The following is a 16,270-nucleotide window of genomic DNA, read 5'->3' as shown; positions in this document are numbered from 1 at the left end:
GATTCTACACAAATTTTGTGAAAAAAAAGTGTTTTTTAAAAGATGGTAAATGATGGCATAGAAGAATCAGTGTACTGCACCAAGCTTTTCCCAGAAAGATAATTTATTTTTTTAAGGTCACCCAATATTAGAAATTCACTTCTATAAGTTGTTTGATTATAATTGTGTGTCGACTGTTCACTGAAAAAAATCTCCGGTTGCACATGATTGAATTAAGTTTTCTTAAAATGATTTTTCCTAAAAAAAATGTTGGATCTACGTAATTTAATTGTGTACACCAGTTTAACATGATTGAATCAAGTTTTCTTAAATGAAATTTATTTAATTCATGTTTATTTCATTTTAAGAAAACCTTATTTAATCATGTGCAACCGATGTCCAGAAGTTATTTTTTTAGTGTGTGTGTGCACACAATCAAAATGTAATGATTAAAAATAACTCTTTTTTTTATTATTCCATTAAACCTCAACAGTCTCATGGGACAATCTGTAGGTGTTTTCTAAGCAAACTGACGTCACTTTGAGCAGGCCACGCCCACAACCGTCCAAAAACCACATTTAGGTTATTGTTTTCTATTTAAGATGCATAACTCATTACTGCAAGTTCATTATAAACAATGAGGTAAGGTTATGTCTCAATAAAAAATGTGTTTGTTTTCAGTATAGATAACAGTAAACGGGGAGGGAAGCAGTAGCTCATTCGCATTTAAAGAGACACACACAAAAACAGCACACCAAAAAGGGCTTTTCAACATGGTATAATTAATTATCTATAGGGTATTTGGACCTGAAACTTTCACAGGCACATTTTGGGGACACCTGAGACTAAAATTACATCTTGACAATTTGCTATATTATGTGACCTTTAATAAATTCAATAGTTTGCTTAAAGGGATAGTTCGGCCAAAAATGATATTAAACCCATGATTTACTCAACCCCAAGCTGTCCGAGTTGCATATGTCCATCGTTTTTCAGACAAACACATTTTCGGATATTTTAGAAAATGTTTTAGATCTTTCAGTTGATTAAATGTAATGTTACGGGGTCCACGACCTTCAAGTCCAAAAAAAGTGCGTCCATCCTTCACAAATTAAATCCAAACGGCTCCAGGATGATAAAGAAAGGTCTTCTGAGGGTAATCTGCGCGGTGTTGTTGTAGAAATATCCATATTTAAAACTTTATTAACGAAAATAAATACCTTCCGGTAGCGCCGCCATCTTAGACTCCTCTGTATTCAGGAGAGAGTATTAGCGTAGTGTACGCACTTTTCTTAGTGACGTATGACAAATTCGGAGGGCGGGGGCACAGAGCAGCAGCAGAGTAGACTCCGTAGGCTGCGTAAGCTCTCATCCTGAATACGGACGCGACTAAGATGGCGGCGCTACCGGAAGGTAGTTATTTACTTTAATAAAGTTTTAAATATGGATATTTCTAAGACATTTCTAAGACATGCAGTAGTAGGTTCATTTACAGAACATAATATGCTTTGTTTTGTCTCATAAATAGTCAGTACTACGTACATAGTTTGTATGCATTTTCTGCAATCCCCACTTTAAATTATGACATTTTTCATTAAGAACATAAATAAAACCCCGGCCAGGTCAGATGGCCTTTTCTATGTGGAGTTTGCATGTTCTCCCTATGTCAGTGGGTTTACTCCCACATGTCAAAAACAGGTGAATTGGATATGCCAAATGGATTAACTTGTGTATGGATTAATCAGTTCTTGCCACGAATAGCCATAAATGCTGAAATTGTGTACAAACAAACAAACAATCACAACACTTTTGGCACCAATTGATGCATTATTCTGTTTTTGTCAAGCAGCCCTTAAGCTTCTGTGTGCCCATACAGCCCTGTATGAAGAAATATGCTGATTACACAATGAGAACCTGTGCGCTGGGCAGAAGCCTACGCGTCTTGTGTTTGCAGAGATAATGAGACAGGAATTATCTCCACATGAACTATTAATAGTCATCAAGTCACATCTTGTCTCTCTTTGGGAGAGAGCACCAAAGGCCCGAGGCTGCTTTAGCCTTCATTCCACTTTCATTCACTGTGTGTACAAGCAGATTTATAGTTTTTAGTTTCCATTCACTTATTGAGCAAATATAGATCATATGACATTATATGATTTTAAGGGTTTGCTTTACGTTTGCTTTACACATGATTGATCCATCAACAGAGGTGTAGGAATCAGTTTGGATTTGCTGTCGTGCTGTTACCTTTATCTGTCACCTCTCATTTAACTCTAATGTCATGTGCTCTCATCTCCTCCTATAAAGAGACTGGATTAGCCCACTTTTCCGAAAAGGGCAGGCTGCCAGAACTGTCACACTGACCCAGTCATGGGTGCAAATAAGGCCTTCTGATGAGCAAAGAAACGATTCAACATATCATAATGACTAATTGCCAATAGCTTTAAAGTGTAACACTTTAAAGGGAGAGGTGTGCTGCTGTGCAGTGATGCGGTCGTGCCTGTGTCACCACTCTGGATTTAGGAAGCAAAATGGAAATACAAGATGCTCTTTGCCACCCCCATCTCACCTCCCACCACATCTACAAAGAATCAGTGAAGGTGCTATAAAAAGAAGACCCTGACAGCCTGGTAGAGCTGAAAAGCCCAGATTTATCAAGCTCGGCTACTGTAGGACAAACACAATGACACCGGTAACTGCATACGGCGTATCTTTTTCATACCAACACACTTTTCCTGTGAAAGTGGGCTCTGCTTGAAAGCCAAAAGGATTTTGAAGATTATCCTCCTTTTAAAATTGATGAAGGATTTCTGTCCCTCTCTCTTTTTTAGAAGCTGCTTTAGTAAATATAGAGACCGGGACATCTGGCCTTGGCCACAATAATACAGTGTAAATCTCTGTCACTTTACAAGATCGCTCCTTGCATTCTGATTTCACTGTAATGTATAATAAAAATAGTAATAGAGTTTTGTTTGTTTTGATTGTTCTGTTTTTGCACGTTGAAATAGATAAATGTCTGTTACAAAATTGCTTTTTCAATCTGATTAAAAAAGACATGAATAATAATAATAATGATAAAAAAATATGACGTTATCACGCTATGCACATTTAAGTTCAGACATGAAATAACTGGTATTCCTACATTACTATATTTTGTAGTTTTGTTTTAAAGTGTCATTACGAGGTATTTGCATAGTTTCTCAAACTTTGTGGCATGCCTCGCTGGCGTTTTAATAATTCCGTGACTCTGGCCCTTTAAGAGCCTGTAGAAACCTGCGGGGAAAAGCTTGAAAGTGAATGAAACGCAGCCATTCATAAAAATAGGACAGACTGGGCTTTGATTGGTCGCTGAACGCTTAATACATATTCCATTTCATTCTTTCCAACCATTGGTTTAACCGTTTGAATGACGTTTATACCGAGCCAATAGGCTTTCAGAGTCGAATGCCTCGCGAGCCCTGGGGAAAAGCGAGCAGTCCTTTTTCAGAAGCTCATTCAAGTTTTGTGTGTCGGAGAGTGCTCATCTATTGATCAGTACGAGCGAACGACAGGCATCCTTTGGGGATTAAATCCGTAACAGTGTTTCTTTTTTAGTCGTTTCGAGAGTGCACGTCACCTGTGGAGTAAGTTTACCTCTTATTTCTTCATTTTTTACTAAAATTTCTGCTTTTTTAAAGCAATGTAGTTTCGCGCATCGCGCAAGTTTATCATGGGCTTGCAACTGCAAGTACAGCTACAGTATCTCTCCTGGGGGAAAAGCGAACGCCATTTTCTCCAAGAGAGGGCTTATACTCTTTGGCAACCATTTTAATCCATGAAGTTTTTGAGTGATATGGTGCTTTTTGCAATGATGAGTTCATTTCGTGTGCTCGGCAATAGCGCACTAACTTGACATTTATAGGTGAGGTCAGTGCAGACTGAACAGTGTATGGTTTTATGAATGGAGGTCTCTTCCCCCTCACGGATCGGGTTTCACTTCATTGAGAAAAACAAGAGGCCGTCGGGGGCTCGGAGTTGGGGGGGTCTTTACCCCAGCTAAATGTATCATTTATTTTTAATTCTTAATTTAAGGATTTCACAACATTTACAACAAGTACATTTCAAGTCGTAAGGGCTTTTATTTTCAAATAAATTAATTTCATTACATATTTGTTTTTGGGGTTTTTTGCTGTTGATTTGTAAAGTTAGATGTGATTTTGTTTTTAATTATTAATTTGTTTATGCGATTTTTTTTTTTCTTTCTTTTATTCGTTTTGAAGTGCGTCATGATAAAACTGCCAGCTTGTGTGTTTTACCTAAACTTTAACTAATTTTAATTATAACTTAGTAGTTTTCTGCAGTAATGTTATGTTTATGAACACTCCCTCTCTTATACAATATTAATGCATTGTTATAGTTCCATATACGTTGCGTATCCATTCTTCCTAAATTTTAATTTACATTAGCCTATTAATTTAGCAGACGTTTTTATCCAACGCGACTTATGAGGAAGCATTCAACTTTTTGTAAGCGTCAACAGCAAGCGTAACGTTACGTTTTAACATTTTTATTTTAAAGCTACGTTGAATTTTTTAAATATTAACAAATATTAATAATGATTGGAATAATAATTCCATTTAAGGATTATTGATATAATCAAAATAATAACAAAGACGAAAATTATCAGTACATCACGCACTATACATGCGCATTACATCACCAGAAAAGTGCTCCTCGTGTATGATAAAGTTGATCGACTTGTTTGTCCAAGTCTGTTTAGCTTTTGTAAGGGTAGATTTGGTCTTAAATTTCGAGAACATTTGTTGACTAACTTGATGTAGTTTAACCTGAAAAGTATCATCTCCATATTTCTCACTGTATTTAAATGTAATCGTCATTATTTTATAATCACAGGCTTTTGCTTATATAAGGCTTACATTCATGTCTACTGTGGATCTCTCTCTCTCTCCCTCTCTCTCTCTATCTCTCTCTCCCTCTCTGAGTACTCTGTCAGAAAGGATGTTGTGATGGATAACAGAGAGAGAGAGAGAGAAGGGGGAGGATGAATATACAGTTTTAGATGGATCTAAGGATTTTGTAAGCCTGTATGCAGGGCTTAATGTTTTGATGTGGGATACACTTATAGTAGGCTATCTGTCCAGTGCGACTATTACATGAGTGATCTTTTATCCCTCAGAGATAACAGACGATCCAAAAGGGCAAAACAACAATCGCTTTTAAGCGAAGACCCAGTTCTGGGAGCCTCCTTGAAGACCCAGGTAACATGGATGGATTTTATGACCAGCAAGTTCCATTTATAGTCCCATCTAATGTAAGTAAATTTGTGCTTTTTTGTAGTTACTAACCTGTTATTTTAGATCTCATTTCATTTTGAACATTCATTGATAGCACTGACCGTAGTGTTTGTCCACAGCAGAAATCATTACAAGTGGAAGAACCATACTGCAGGCCAGTTAATGAGAGGAAAAGAAAGTTAGTGGAGACTGAACTCGCTCAGGATACAGAAGGTATTTCTGACACATTGCACATGACTGATGTATCATTAGCAGATGGATTTAGTTGAGAGATATTAACCGTAAGATACATTTTCAAAGCAGTTTGATATATGTTCAAGGCAGTGATTGTTGTAGGGAGCCTTTTATGTATTTAATACTTCACAGTGGCTTTTCATGTTCTCAGTAAGTCTCATCTTTGCCATCTGCAGAACTTTTCCAGGACCTCAGCCAGCTGCAGGAGATCTGGATAGCAGAAGGTGTGTATCGTGCATGTTTTTGTTGTTATATTATTTGCCTTGCATTTATATTTTACATCCTTAACACTTCTTGTGATATTTGCACATAATATTTCATTTGTCTGCTGCACCAACCTTGCAGCATTGTCCAAAAATTGGCAGATGAAAGTACAAAGATTTGATGTTTTTTGAAAAAATTGACATTGGTCAGCAGATTGTTCATCATTGTTTATGAACTTTTTTTTCTAATCTTTATTTTTTTTCAACAGCTCAGGTTCCCGATGATGAACAGTTTGTCCCAGATTTCCAGTCGGAGAGCTGTGAGTATCTCAAGATTTATTATTTATTCTCCTTGGCCATGTACTTTGGATAGAGTCCAGAGAGAGCTGAGTCTGAGCCTATGGAGCTAATTATTATTCATATCTTGCTCAAATTAAAGCGTTTCATGGAAAACTAAGTATATATCCTAACTAAAGATGGTGTCAAGTGGTCGCAATCTTGTCAGTTTTATTTATTAATTATCTCAGTCAACAAGGCTCATAGTGTAATAGTGCATAATTGATGATTTTTTTGCTTTTGAGACTTTTGGATTGATTTTTGAAAACCAAAATTTCTTCTTTTTATTCTTCCCTAAACCCTCTGAGAGTGGACCCATCCACCACCTATTTTTTGTGTAATCAGCCGATCGGTATCGGGCATCACATGAGCCAAGCTCCTAATCAGATTTCACACTTTTATGCACTCCGTTCAGCCTCTGGAATAGACCGGATTCCAGTGGGTAGGTTGAGAGAAAAGGCTTCCCCTTTTTGGTCTGCTGAAACCCACAGTAACCAAAACTCTGTCTATTAAGGGTTTTCAGTCCAAACTCACCCAGTTTGCTAGAGCCTGGCCACAGGATTTAGAGCCAAAGGAAATACTTGAGGAATTCTCAGTTGGACATTTGGACAATTCCCCCCCCCCTTTGTCGCCGCTAAAGTTTGTTTTTGTTTTCGTCTGATGTTGAAACTGGGAGACAGGGTGTGTACCCTCATTTGTCAGGGCATATGTTTTTATCCAGATTTTCTTGTCACTGTGGCATAACTGGAAGTGTATTATAAAGGTTAATTCTGTGACGTGCTGTTTATATAATGAGACACTGTTTTGGGTGTAAGCCATGCAACATATAGGTTTTCTTAGACTTTTTTGTTTGGTCACATTGGCACATGCTGCTGTTGCTTGGCAGAAGCCAAGCGTTTCTTCATTTGGTCTATTCAAAAATCAATGGGTGGCCCCTCAGGTCATCTGGTTGTCACATGGCCCCTCATGTACTCCAACACTTTCCCAGTGCCGTATCAGTGGGAGTGGCCTCCTTTCTAACAAATAACCCCAATGGGCACAAAGCAGAAAAATGCCCTTGTAATCTCTCACTTTGGAGATTATTTAATAGAGGAGCTTTGGGAGGGGGTGCACCTTTGCTTTCATCACTTTCACGTGCCTAGCGAATGGCCTCTTAAACCCAGTGCAGTCTGGATGATTTATCTGGCTTGAGTTGTGTAGATCCAGTTGCATCGGCCATTATGTGGCGCCGGATATGAGCGCTTGATGCACAGATCCAGGGGCTAATGGTTACAGTGTGGGGAAGAAAATCATTCACAATCATTGAATTACGACCGCACTGATTCATGAGTATTGACTTGGCTATGATGGAAATCTGAGGGGAGCGCTTTGATTGCATGCGTTGTTCTGCACCGCGATACTGATGGACAGAGCGAAGAGCTTTTAAACCTCGCAGTCAATTGTCATTACCCATGAAATATGGTAGTTTAATGGTCGAGGGGAAAAAAACTCCATCTGGGGCATTTTGCTGCACTGCTATGGACTGGTTCGTTTACGAATCTTTCTTTTCTTTTACCCCGCAGTGATGTTTCATGGCCCACCACCATCCAAGATCAAAAGGGAACTGAGTCCCTCCAAAGAGCTCTCCCCCTGTAGCCAAGACAGAAGTCCTATGCCGTATGGAGAGAAGTGCCTTTACAGCTACAGGTACTTTAATATCTGTCTTGTCATTGTATATGCATATCTTTAGTCTGTGATGACTAACTTTGCTAATTTCCTTAAATACAGTGCCTACGAAAGGAAGCCCACAACTGGGTTCAAGCCATTGACTCCACCCTCAACGCCCGTCTCGCCGTGTGGTTCCAGCAACCCGCATGGGACACGCACCCTGCATGAACAGACGACGACTCCTGTCCCCAATTCAACGTTAGGACAGCATCTCCTTCACAGGCAGCCTTCAATGACCAAGACCACACCAGGCCAGCCGGCACTCCCTCACCACAGCCATAGCCCACCTTTTGCGGTGCCCTGTCCACCCCTGAACCGTGATGCTCACTTCAATAATGAGCCTAGGTCAGTTTCTGCATCAATATTAGTTGAACTTGAACTTCAGTGGACCTTGAATCTGTAAATGTGTTTATATTTATATAAAGCCGTGGAATGTATTTTTTCTCTTGCCATATTATTAGCATGCATGGTAGGCAGGGCTTTATATAATATATACGTATATGTAAAGGCAGATGACCTTTCTACCATGCTAATTTTAGGAGGTCAAGAATTGTTTTTGGTGGTGTAGATCACTCGGATGTTGTTGTGCAATGCGAGGGGGCTGTAATAACATGACCCCCGTGGGAACACATTGGCTGGCAGTCTGCCCCGCCACCTGTAGCTCAATTCCTTGGAGCTTACATGGGAATGTGTGGCACTTCATTTACAATGCCAGCAACTTCCGTTTTAGCTGAAGATGACATCAAAGCTCCTGTGCTGGGCTTTATTTGTCCCCTGATGTCACATGGCCAAAATATCTCTGTTTGCATGCTGCTTGTTTGTGAGGGGGCAAACATGTCATTTTCCCTGACTGGTTTGTGCTGATTTATGAATGTCCCTGTTGTCTCCCAAAAGGTTTCAGCGACAACTTTCAGAGCCCTGCCTTCCATTCCCACCTGCCGACTCCCAGGGAAGACCTAACTTCATGCCACATGTCCCAAGCACTTCACCTAGAGATGGCAGACCACCTTACCATCGCCAAATGTCAGAACCCCTGGTTCCCGTGCCTCCTCAGGGTTTCAAACAGGAGCTCCTAGAACCACGCTACTCTGAGCAGGGTGTTCCCAACATGGGCCCGTCCCAGGCGGCCTTCCACCCAATGGCCATCAAGCAGGAGCCACGTGACTTCTGCTTTGACTCTGGTGAGAATTCACACACCTCCCATTTTTCAAGAGATAAAGATTTTTCAAGTAGTCAAAATTTGTCTGGCAGGTTTGGCTTGGCTATATGAGAGCTGTCTGGGTTAGGACATGGAATGCTTTTTGTGTGCTGTCATAGGCCTGTGACTTTTAGCAATGTTTTGTGAGGTGTACACGAAGAGAAGCATGCGCACATGCACCTCAAACCTTTGCATGCACTTTGAAGATGCACATTGAACATGGCTTGACTAACAAATTATCAATTACAAATGTAAAACTTAAACAATTACAAAATGTGTTGCATTTAGAGATCATATCTGAAGTCATTGTAGTCCAGTTGGGTTATATCAACCTCCTTTCTTCGGCTGGTCCTCATACAGTAAATCTTTGTTCATTTCCTTTAGATATGCTTAGTGATGCGATTCCAATTCATCGTACTATTCTTCTCATAAATGCATACGTCACGTAACATTTGCACGGGCACGGCCCAACTGGGTTTCTTTATATGTATGGCAGCCTGACAGATGATGCAGTCAATGAGGCTGCACAGAGAAAAGCTGAAAAGGGGCTGCGTGTCCTGCCGAATCACCGGGACACGCAAGGACAGATAAAACTTGATTGTCATGGTCCAATATCTTGACATAGTGGCTAATCCTATTTGGTGACTCAGTAGGCTCATTGCTAATGCTGCATGTGTCTACGGCGTGTTGATATGAGCTTAGCCAGTCCTGCCAGATGCATGAGGTCAGACAAGCCCAGCATCAGTGTTTACGTTAAGAAACAGTGAGCGTTAATCTTGCCTTGTAGTGCCAAATGTCTCCTCTCAAAGCTGTGTATTGAAATAAGCATTCAGGAATAGTTAAACGTGTGCTTTGATTGCATTTTTAATTAAAATTTTACTTAAATCATTGGGTATCTTTTTGTTTTGCAGAAGTGCCTAAGTGCCAGTCTTCATTTGGGAGGGCAGCAAGCTTCTACCAAAGCCATGAGAGTAAGTGACAACTCCATTGACGCATATATAATACTCATCATGTCTGTATCATGTGATAATCTAACACATGTTATCTATGTCCCTTTTTAGGCTTTTCATTTGACAGAGATCAGCAGTTATATTATGATGACACCTGTGTGGTCCCCGAGCGAATTGAAGGTATGTGCATACTGAGAAATCTTTAAGTCAAAGCTAAATTTCATTTCCAAACCATTTCCTTGAGGTTGTTGTGTTTTGTGTCAATGTCAAGTGTTCAGTCTGTTCAGGGTTTACTAGGGCAACCCCCACTTTCGCTTTTAAAGAGGGAGGTAGTATGGCAGTGTGAAAGGAATGCAGTGTCCACCTTAGCCCTTGTGTTTGGAATTTCTCATCTTCTTGCTCGCGCACCTCTGCAAACTTTAATCCTCATAATTTTCATTCCTGACAGGGAAGATAAAGCAAGAGCCATCTGTGTATCGCGATGGTCCGCCGTACCAGCGACGTGGCTCCCTTCAACTTTGGCAGTTTCTCGTCACGCTCCTGGATGATCCCGCCAATGGGCATTTCATCGCGTGGACGGGACGAGGAATGGAATTCAAACTTATAGAGCCAGAGGAGGTGAGCTAAATTATTGTTTATCTTATTCAAACCCATACTCCATTTCCATAATCCCACCATATATACTAAATCACTGAAATTACATTCCTCCTCCTCCTGTTTCAGGTGGCCCGACGCTGGGGTATCCAGAAAAACAGGCCGGCTATGAACTATGATAAGCTGAGTCGCTCCTTGCGCTACTATTATGAGAAAGGAATCATGCAGAAGGTAAAGGCAGGTTCACATTTAGTTTACTCTGTGCTTAAATAAAAAAATGGTTTGGTTGTCAAGTGCCACACACTTAACATCCGTATTTCTGTTTTTAGGTTGCTGGTGAGAGGTATGTATACAAATTTGTGTGTGATCCCGAGGCACTCTTCTTCATGGCCTTCCCAGACAACCAGAGGCCCAACCTTAAAGCAGATCCCGATGGCCTGCCCGGAGCAGATGAGGACACGCTTCCACTGACACACTATGACGATGTGGCTTCGTACCTGGTGGACGGAGGGGAGCAGTGTGTCTCTGGGATGCCTTTCCCCGACGGTTATGTGTACTGATCAGCACCCTGAAATGTTGATCTGACTGAAACACATCTGTCCCTGTTGCCTCAACTCCTTCTGAACTGCCCACTTCCAGATTAACCCTCCCAAACGTATAAATGAATGAGGAGATATCTGCAAGACACTTTCTCTCTGGCGTCAGTCGGTGGGTAGGGGGTCGAGGATGTGAGCAAGGACGGTTTGCAGTGCTCATAGCAAGCGGTCAATGCCACAGGAAGAGAGATGGTTGAGCTGGAGCAAGAATGGTGCTCGAAGGACAGAGAGATCTCACTGCAAGAATTGTAGCAATTCTGTTTTTGACAATCTGCTTTTTAAAAAAAATGATAACCAATTATTAAGAAGAAAAAAAAACTTAAATGCAGCACTATTTAATAGATGCCTTTTTGGTCTCAATTAATTTTGCGTTCCCTCCAAATCACACAGACAAAAAGTCAAAAGGGCTTTATATTGCAAGGAGGAATAAAATGACCCGTTTGTTTCTTCACACCTGTTAAGACTCTTTAGAAAGCTGGCTTTTATACAACAATTTTTGTTTAAATGTGGACAGCTTTAATTATGCTGTGGATTCCTACAGAACAATGTTTTATTTTTTGTATCATTAGTTTGGTTCTGAATGTCAGGTGTTGTTTTATATTAACTTTCTTTGTTTTGTGCTGGTTAACCCAAGAGTTATTGCTGTGAGGAATGTAAATTTAAACCAGAGGCACTCTATAGTATATTTAGTCAACTTTGCAGGACTGTTAACCCATTGTTAAATCTATTTCTGTATATTGAATTTGTTTTCTCCCTAAAATGCCAAATTTGGAAGATAACTTTCTCACTTCACAACATTCGAAAGGGATGCACTTATCAGAATTTCTCCATGAGGACTCTGAATGCATAAGTGTGAGTAAAGGGCAAACGTATTTAGCCTCGTACATTGCAATTTTGTTACCATCCTAGATTTTAATGCACCGGGAGAGCAGGATTATCAGGGCCTTGCATGCAATAAGGTAAAAGAAAAATACATTTTCAAGTTGACCACTGCTTCCTTTTGCATGATGTACTCAATGATCAGCTGTCCACTAACATATCGCTTTTATGCTGGACAAAGAAGAAATCGTGGAGTTTTCTGCATTTGTATTCTCTCTTTTTTCTTTTCTTTTTTGGAAAGATGAACTTATATATTTTTGCAAAGTCTGCATTTATTTGATTTGATTGTATAAGCTGTATAGTTCTGCCTGTAACAGATACTCTATGTATGTTTTAAATGGACCCCTGCATTGCACACCGGTGGTTACTGGACACCCTTTCCTGGTGGGTTCGAGAGCAGTGCCTTTAAATGAGAGGTGCAGCTTATAAATGAACAGTTTTCTCATTGAATGAGGGGCTCGCCTCAACCTCCACCACAGAAAGGTTGTCTGCACTTGTACAGGCTTAACCTTGTTCCCTCACAATGTGTACCTTACACTGCTGAGTTTATAATCTGTACTGGGTACAATAAACTGTCCATTCTGCTTCACTTTCATGCTGCCATTCTTTCATTTCATCCTTTAAGGGTTTTATTTTACAATATTTTGTTTTTTATATAAAACAATATATGAGGGTGAGCGGGGCACAAACTAATTTGGGGTTAATTGTAATGCAGCTACTTTACATATTTATACAGGACTGCGCAATCTGTGCTTTTGTTTTTATTTCTCTTACTGTCAGAAGATGATGATCTGTAAATTTGTGAAAAGTTTTGACGTGTTATTTTGAACAAAGAGTATTTTTGAGGCATGGAAGTAAATTATGTTGTTTTCACCAACTCCAACCTTATATTATTTGAATCACTGTTTTGTTACCTAAAACAATACAATTTTGAAACATGTCAGCAACTCCTCATAACTTATAGATGGGATTGAAAACATTTTTTAACAGCGGGGTTAGTTTTAATACAGTATTACAATTAAGCCTCAGGTACACACTCACCTAAAGGATTATTAGGAACACCATACTAATACTGTGTTTGACCCCGTTTCGCCTTCAGAACTGTCTTAATTCTATGTGGCATTGATTCAACAAGGTGCTGAAAGCATTCTTTAGAAATGTTGGCCCATATTGATAGGATAGCGTCTTGCAATTGATGGAGCTTTGTGGGATGCACATCCAAGGCACGAAGGTCCCATTCCACCACATCCCAAAGATGCTCTACTGGGTTGAGATCTGGTGACTTGGGGGGGGGGGCATTTTAGTACAGTGAACTCATTGTCATATTCAAGAAACCAATTTGAAATGATTTGAGCTTTGTGACATGGTGCATTATCCTGCTGGAAGTATCCATCAGAGGATGGGTACATGGTGGTCATAAAGGGATGGACACGGTCAGAAACAATGCTCAGGTAGGCTGTGGCATTTAAACGATGCCCACTTGGCACTAAGGGGCCTAAAGTGTGCCAAGAAAACATCCCCCACACCATTACACCACCACCACCAGCCTGCACAGTGGTAACAAGGCATGATGGATCCATGTTCTTATTCTGTTTATGCCAAATTCTGACTCTACCATCTGAATGTCTCAACAGAAGTCGAGACTCATCAGACCAGGCAAAAATTTTCCAGTCTTCACTGTCCAATTTTTGTGAGCTCGTGCAAATTGTAGCCTCTATTTAAAATCGATTTATATGCATTGATGCATAATGCAAGGATGGTTTGATGACGGATCATGGATAGAGGAATGTGTGGATATCTATCTAATGAACAACATCCACCTTTAGTATATAGACAGAATTTTATTGAATTATTTGTTTTTAAAGAAAATTTTCTAGCAGGTGTTAAACCAAACCCATTGTTTGTTACAATGAACCCCACCTATGGGGTAAGTTGTAACGTTTGCACTCCTGTCACTTTCGGTGTAATTGTAAAATAACAGTAGGTCCCACAAACAAACTTTAAGTGTTCATTTCTTGCAGAGATGTGTGTGTTGATTGTGTAAAAAATTATTAATCTAACTTAAATATTTTTTGAATGATAGAGGCAAAGCCAAAAAGCATTGCTCCCCTATTGTACGAGTACATTTTTTTTAAACAATCATTTTTGTACTTTCATGTGTGAGACATAAAGCCCTTCCTAGATAAGCTTGTAGGTAATGGGCTGGCAATTTGCTTTCTTGCGCTGAATCTGAAACTCTATTCAGTATTGATCAGCCTCTATTCAGTTAAAGGCCTTTTGCTGTCCCTAGGGCTACACTGGCCTTTCATTGGGACTTTAACTGGTTAGCTAATGTGTGTCTGCTGCTCATATTCTCATGCTGTAGACCTCCTAGCTATGATTATTTAATAACTTCTCTATAGCTTTGTACAGATGGATGTGTTGTCTGTTTGAGACCATGTCTTGCACTTATGTCAAAACATCCACAGCCTCCTATTATTTCTATCCAAACACATTTATGACATTTAAAAGTCTAAGGTAAAAGGTTTACATTTATCTGTATTGTTTGCGCACTACTCGCATAGTATTTTACAAAGTTTATTTAATAATAATAATATTATTAAATAATATTTAATAATTTAATAATAAAAGTATATAAGTTCATTTTCACATTTGGATTAAATATTTCAATTAAATAATCTATGTCTAGTCGAATGCAAATTTGTAGTGGATTCTCATCAACACTTTTAAGCACATAAATTTAATATATAGATCTGTTTTGTTTCAGGACTCGGGTATTGACCAAACACAGTACTAGAGATGTTTGTTGTTAACACAATAGTAAAGATAACAAAACGCTCATAAACTATTGTTCAAATGTATTATTATGACATTGGACTGCATACAATAATTTGATCGTTAATCTGACAGGCTAAATAAAACAATTGATTACTTTAATTTAGATGCCTTTAAAACATTGTAAAAACTTTTTGGTTAATTTAAAAAAATGTAATAAACAAATTATGCTTGTCACTGCATCTGAAACCATTTATAATGTAGTTTGGGTTTTCTTTCGCTTTGTTTTGTTTCTGTTTTGTTTTCAGCATGTCATGCAACCAATCCATGTTGGTCAGTGGGTACATACTGGAACCATAAATGACCAAAATGGTACATATAAGGAATTTTAAAAGGTATCGTCCCAGTTAAAGGTATCGTATGCTTTTATTATTTGCATTTTGTCACTGCCCACCACTGTAATGAAGCATTGTTGTGTTATCCTGAAATCATCTACTGATATCAATAATATCAATAAGGCTTACATAATTTATTATATATTTTTTATATATAATGAATCTCACAGATGACCCAGCTAAAGCTGATCAGATGTTAAATCACCATGGCAACTCATCTTTACTCCATCTGCTCCAGGAAGGCACTTAACCTTTGATCTCACCTGCTTCCCTGTAAATAACTCTGCCGTCAACACGATTATAGCCTTATTTTATGCTATATAACTGACTAATGTAACAGGGAGGAACTATATGGCTCCATGCAAAAAAGTTAATGGGCAGTTCCATCAACATATATTTTGTACTGTGGTTTGCAAATGACTGTGTTTTAGTGAAGTATTGATTTCACTTAGCAAGTCCGACAGCTAATGCATACCATTTGCTTAGACTGATCTTTTAGTACAATGGAGCAAGACAGAGCTAAAGATGGGATGTGGCATTACCTAAATCATCATTCTCTACTGTTTATTTTCCTGCTGTTGAGCCACAGACAGATGAATGCTAATCAATTAAACTTTCTTTAGCCAGGCACTTGACTACAATAGCACTTATAGTTCAACTTATTCAATGTTTATTCATTTTTCAATTTGAAAAAAGGTATTTTTATTTTAAGTTAACCTTAATTTGCTTTATTTCACTTCGCCTTTATCTCTCTGTTAAAATTGTCCAAAAAAAGAAGTTATAAATCGTGCTATGTTTCCCTCTAGTGGTCATTATATTAACTACACTAACAAAACTCTGCCAAGTCAGAATTTCATCCCCTTTAGTCATTTTATTCAAGTCTTTTAACAGCTATTTAAAGACCCCAGAGCTGACAGAGAAATGTGTAATAAACGCACAAAAACTAGTGGCTAATGTAAAGGAAAATTATTTAGTAATGGTTTAGTGAACGGATTAAAACGGTCAGTTGAGGACGTTACGCAAACGGTTCTAAAACTAATTTATAAATTTGTTCAGTGAAGTTAAACACACATAATTGACTAAAAATCCTACTATATACACATTAAAGGGCTATTATAAATAGTTACAAA

The 16,270-nt window shown here is 38.9% G+C and overlaps 1 protein-coding gene across 4 annotated transcripts; it reads left to right on the top strand.

Annotated features, from left to right (window-relative positions):
- Window positions 1-3,449: 3,449 nt before the first annotated feature.
- On the top strand, window positions 3,450-12,559 carry etv5a (ETS variant transcription factor 5a). 4 transcript variants are annotated; one of them, XM_065251465.1, is made up of 13 exons: window positions 3,450-3,602; window positions 5,156-5,290; window positions 5,396-5,486; window positions 5,684-5,731; window positions 5,980-6,030; window positions 7,609-7,732; window positions 7,814-8,098; window positions 8,648-8,934; window positions 9,863-9,922; window positions 10,013-10,081; window positions 10,350-10,519; window positions 10,625-10,726; window positions 10,825-12,559. In XM_065251465.1, exons 2-13 carry the CDS (start codon window positions 5,243-5,245, stop codon window positions 11,053-11,055), a joined length of 1,566 nt encoding a protein of 521 aa, XP_065107537.1. In that variant the 5' UTR covers window positions 3,450-3,602; window positions 5,156-5,242; the 3' UTR covers window positions 11,056-12,559. The 4 variants fall into 4 exon arrangements, with proteins under 4 accessions (XP_065107537.1, XP_065107534.1, XP_065107535.1 ...); XM_065251462.1 differs by having other exon boundaries at window positions 10,625-10,732; XM_065251463.1 differs by having other exon boundaries at window positions 5,393-5,486.
- Window positions 12,560-16,270: the final 3,711 nt, after the last annotated feature.

Source organism: Paramisgurnus dabryanus, chromosome 15, assembly GCF_030506205.2.
Source record: "Paramisgurnus dabryanus chromosome 15, PD_genome_1.1, whole genome shotgun sequence".
Taxonomy (NCBI): Eukaryota; Metazoa; Chordata; class Actinopteri; order Cypriniformes; family Cobitidae; genus Paramisgurnus; species Paramisgurnus dabryanus.
This window is presented reverse-complemented; position numbering and strand designations above follow the sequence as displayed.